The sequence below is a fragment of the Syzygium oleosum genome, unplaced genomic scaffold (assembly GCF_021117445.2).
Source record: "Syzygium oleosum isolate NSW1041296 unplaced genomic scaffold, Sole_v2.1 Sole_v2.42, whole genome shotgun sequence".
NCBI classification, from domain to species: domain Eukaryota; kingdom Viridiplantae; phylum Streptophyta; class Magnoliopsida; order Myrtales; family Myrtaceae; genus Syzygium; species Syzygium oleosum.
In genome coordinates, this window is record NW_026607526.1 from 2,392,848 (window position 1) to 2,396,652 (window position 3,805).

At 45.3% G+C, this 3,805-nt stretch overlaps 1 protein-coding gene across 1 annotated transcript; it reads left to right on the forward strand.

The window, feature by feature from the left end:
* On the forward strand, positions 1 to 3,160 carry LOC130136132 (uncharacterized). Its single transcript, XM_056306208.1, has 2 exons — positions 1 to 135; positions 2,858 to 3,160. Exons 1-2 carry the CDS (start codon positions 1 to 3, stop codon positions 3,158 to 3,160), a joined length of 438 nt encoding a protein of 145 aa, XP_056162183.1.
* Positions 3,161 to 3,805: the final 645 nt, after the last annotated feature.

The window sequence follows — 3,805 nt, forward strand, 5'->3', positions numbered from 1 at the left end:
ATGGGGGATGTGGACGTGGACGTGGTCAAGGTCGAGGTCGAGGAGATGGGCAGAATAGACAGCGGTCCGAAGAAGAGCCGAATGGTGAAGAACGTGGGCGTGGAATTACCCAAAATAACGGAGAGCTTGGGCGTGGTAGGTTGCTTCCACACATCCGCGCCACATTCCCAGGCCCTGCAAGAATGATGCATGAAGAGAATGAGGTGATCGACACTTTGGGGCAACCGAGCGGCAAGTTCGATTATTATGTGAAATACTCGGCGCCCCCGAGCTTCTATGTTGACCCCTGTGACATAGTCCCGGATGGATGGGGAGGTATGGATGATCCAACACCTCTAATGACAGAAGATCCTGATGATTCAATGGATGGAATCACTGCCTTGTTCGATGATTTCTTCATTGGAGCTATCGAGGAAGGACCATTGGAGAGAATGGGCACTGGCCCGCAAGAGTAACACCTTTACTTTTTTCGCACACTCCCCTGCGTGGGAATTTTTACTGCTTTTTAGGACTTGCCCCGTCTCAGGAGCTGCTTTTCAGGACTTTTCAATAAATGTAATTCATCTGATGATAATCAATGAAATTACAAGTTATTTTCATTTGTGAGGGCATGTTGAGGTACATCAAACCAGCCTGGTGATGATATCCAACCGATAAAAAAATATAGTCCAAGGAGAATTCTGAGGCCTGGGCTTCTTCATGCTTCCTCGTGTTAAAACTTTTTTGAAAAGAATTTCGAAAACAAGTCACAAAAAAAAATCAAAAGAAATAAAAAATACACTGTTTAGCCCTGTTTGTCCTTCTGAACCCCCTACTTTATGTTTCGGGGGCAATCTTGTGACACGTGAGGGTATGGAAACGGTCCAATCTGATGAATTATGTGCCACCGAGCCTAATCTCGATGACACCAATGAACTCGAAGATTCCTCGGACCTTCAGCGCGATCTAGAGCATCATGAAAGACCTAAAGTCCTAACGGTAGACCAAACTATCACTGTCAACTTGAGTGATTCCAGAGAACCCAAAGAGGTGAAGATAGGGGCAACCCTTCCCGAAGGTGAAGCGAAACGCTTGGTCCAACTGCTGAAGGATTACCAGGATATCTTTGCCTGGTCGTATACCGATATGCCAGGTTTAGACCCTTCTATTGTGGAGCATAGTCTACCTACTAATCCGGACATGCCGCCCAAGAAACAGAAGCTGCGAAGAACCAAACCTGAACTTTCGAAGAAGATAGAGGAGGAGGTCATGAAACTTTTGAAAGTAGGGTTTATTGAAGTCACCCGATACCCCAGTTGGGTGGCCAACATCGTGCCAGTCATGAAGAAAGATGGCCGAGTTCGGGTTTGCATCGACTATCGTGATCTAAACAAGGCCAGCCCTAAAGACGATTTCCCATTGCCACATATAGATGTTTTGGTGGACAGTACTGCTAGGTTCGAGCTGTTTTCCTTCATGGATAGTTTCTCGGGTTATAATCAGATAAAAATGAAGGACGATGATAAGGAGAAAACAGCGTTCATCACTCCATGGGGAACATTCCACTATAAGGTCATGCCCTTCGGCCTTAAAAATGCCGGGGCAACATACCAACGGGCAATGGTGACGCTTTTCCATGATATGATGCATAAGGAAATCGAGGTCTATGTCGATGACATGATCGCCAAGTCTCAGTCTGGGAAGAGTCACGTCGATACCTTGAAGAAATTATTCGAGAGATTTCGTGAGTTTAAGCTTCGTCTCAACCCAACGAAGTGCATGTTTGGAGCAACCTCGGGCAAATTACTCGGGTTCATAGTAAGCAGTAAGGGTATTGAAGTTGACCCCTCCAAAGTGAAGGCTATATGTGAGTTACAACCTCCATCGACCGTGAAAGAAGTGCGAAGCCTCCTGGGTAGATTGAACTACATAGCCCGTTTTATTTCTCAACTCTCTGAAACTGCTAAGCCATTCTTCAAACTTCTAAGGAAGAATGCTCAAGTGGAATGGGACGATGATTGTCGGGAAGCGTTTAACGAACTAAAGCAGTACCTGATGAAACCACCAGTGCTAGTCCCACCAATGTCGGGCCAGCCTTTGATCCTTTACCTCACGATTCATAGCGAGTCTCCAGGTGCGATGTTAGCCCAGAAAAATCCTGAAGATGGAAAAGAGCGAGCCATTTATTACCTAAGTAAGAAGTTCACCGTTTCGGAGTTGAATTATCCCGAAGCCGAGAAGACTTGCGTTGCACTAGTATGGGTGCTCCATAGGTCGCGACAATATACACCGCATCATCGACTTTGCTTGTGATCGAGAGAACGATCCCATCAAGTATTTACTTGATCAACCGGCTTTGGTAGGGAAGTTAGCCAAATGGCAGATTTTAATTTCGAGTTTGATGTCCGGACAATGCCACGTAAGTCGGTTAAAGGCCGAGTAATTGCTGATGTATTAGCCGAAAATCCCGGAATCCCGATGATGATAGATATTCTCCGTAAGATCGCATTCTCGGTAATAAAAGAAGACGCATGGACCATGTTTTTCGATGGAGTCGTAAACTTGGTTGGTTCCAAGACTCTGGGGCGCTTTAATATCCCCAGATGGGCAACATTATCCAGTAGCAGCAAAGTTGGTATTCCCCTGTACCAACAACATAGCCGAGTACGAAGCTTGCATCCTCGGACTCCAAGCCGCAGTGGAAATGGGGATAACCAAGTTGAAAGTGTTTGGTGATTCCGCTCTAATTATTCTTCAAACTGTAGGAGAATGGAAGACGAGAGACACCAAACTAGTGCCGTACCATGAATACCTTGAAGAAATTATAGAGGAATTCGAGGATATCTCTTTTGAGTACTTGTCGAGGTCCCATAATCAGGTTCACGACGCACTAGCTACATTATCATCCATGCCGCAAGTGATCGGTGGATTAAAGGTAGAACCCTTGAAGATCGAAGTCCCGACAAAACCGGCCTACTGTATGATTGTGACCGAAGAACCTGACAAAAAGCCATGGTATTACGATATCATGAGTTATATCCAGAGACAAGAATTTCCTGAGGGAAGCACCCCTGCCGATAGGAAGTACATAATGAAAATGGCTTCAAAATTCTTTGTCAGTGGTGAAAAGCTATACAAAAGATCCTACAATTCGATCCTGCTGAGGTGTGTGGATGCGTGAAGCTACCGTAATCATGCAAGAAATACACGAGGGGATATGTGGTCCACACATGAATGGCCACATGCTAGCTAAGAAGATCATGAGGTTGGGTTATTATTGGCTCGGTCTTGAAAGTGACTGTATCCAACATGTTCAAGATGTCATATTGTCGGGTTCATGGGGATAAAATAAATGTTCTCCCGACGTAACTACATCGCTTGTCCGAGCCATTGCCCTTTTCAATGTGGGGCATTGATGTGATTGGCCCAATTAATCCCAAGGCATCAAATGGACACCGATTTATCTTGGTCGCGATTGATTATTTCTCCAAGTGGATTGAGGCAGCATCTTATGTGAACGTCACTGCAAGGAATGTTGTAAGATTCATCAAGCGAGACATAGTCGCTCGTTATGGTGTCCCCGAGGCTATTGTCACCGACAATGGGACAAATTTGAACAACAAGTTCATAGATCAATTGTTCAATGAGTTCAAGATCCGGCACTTGAATTCATCTCCTTATCGTCCACAGATGAATGGAGCGGTTGAAGCCGCTAACAAGAACATCAAGAAGATCCTAGCCAAAACGGCTGAAAGCTATCGTGACTGGCATGAAAGGTTGCCATTTGCACTAATGGCGTATCGGACTTCCATCCGAACCTCTGTCG

What these genes read in the sequence shown, in the direction of transcription:
- LOC130136132 (XM_056306208.1), top strand. Translation starts at nt 1, where the DNA reads ATGGGGGATGTGGACGTGGACGTGGTCAAGGTCGAGGTCGAGGAGATG. An exon ending in TAACGGAGAGCTTGGGCGTG is followed by an intron (nt 136 to 2,857) that starts GTAGGTTGCTTC and finishes TCCCATAATCAG; the next exon opens with GTTCACGACGCACTAGCTAC.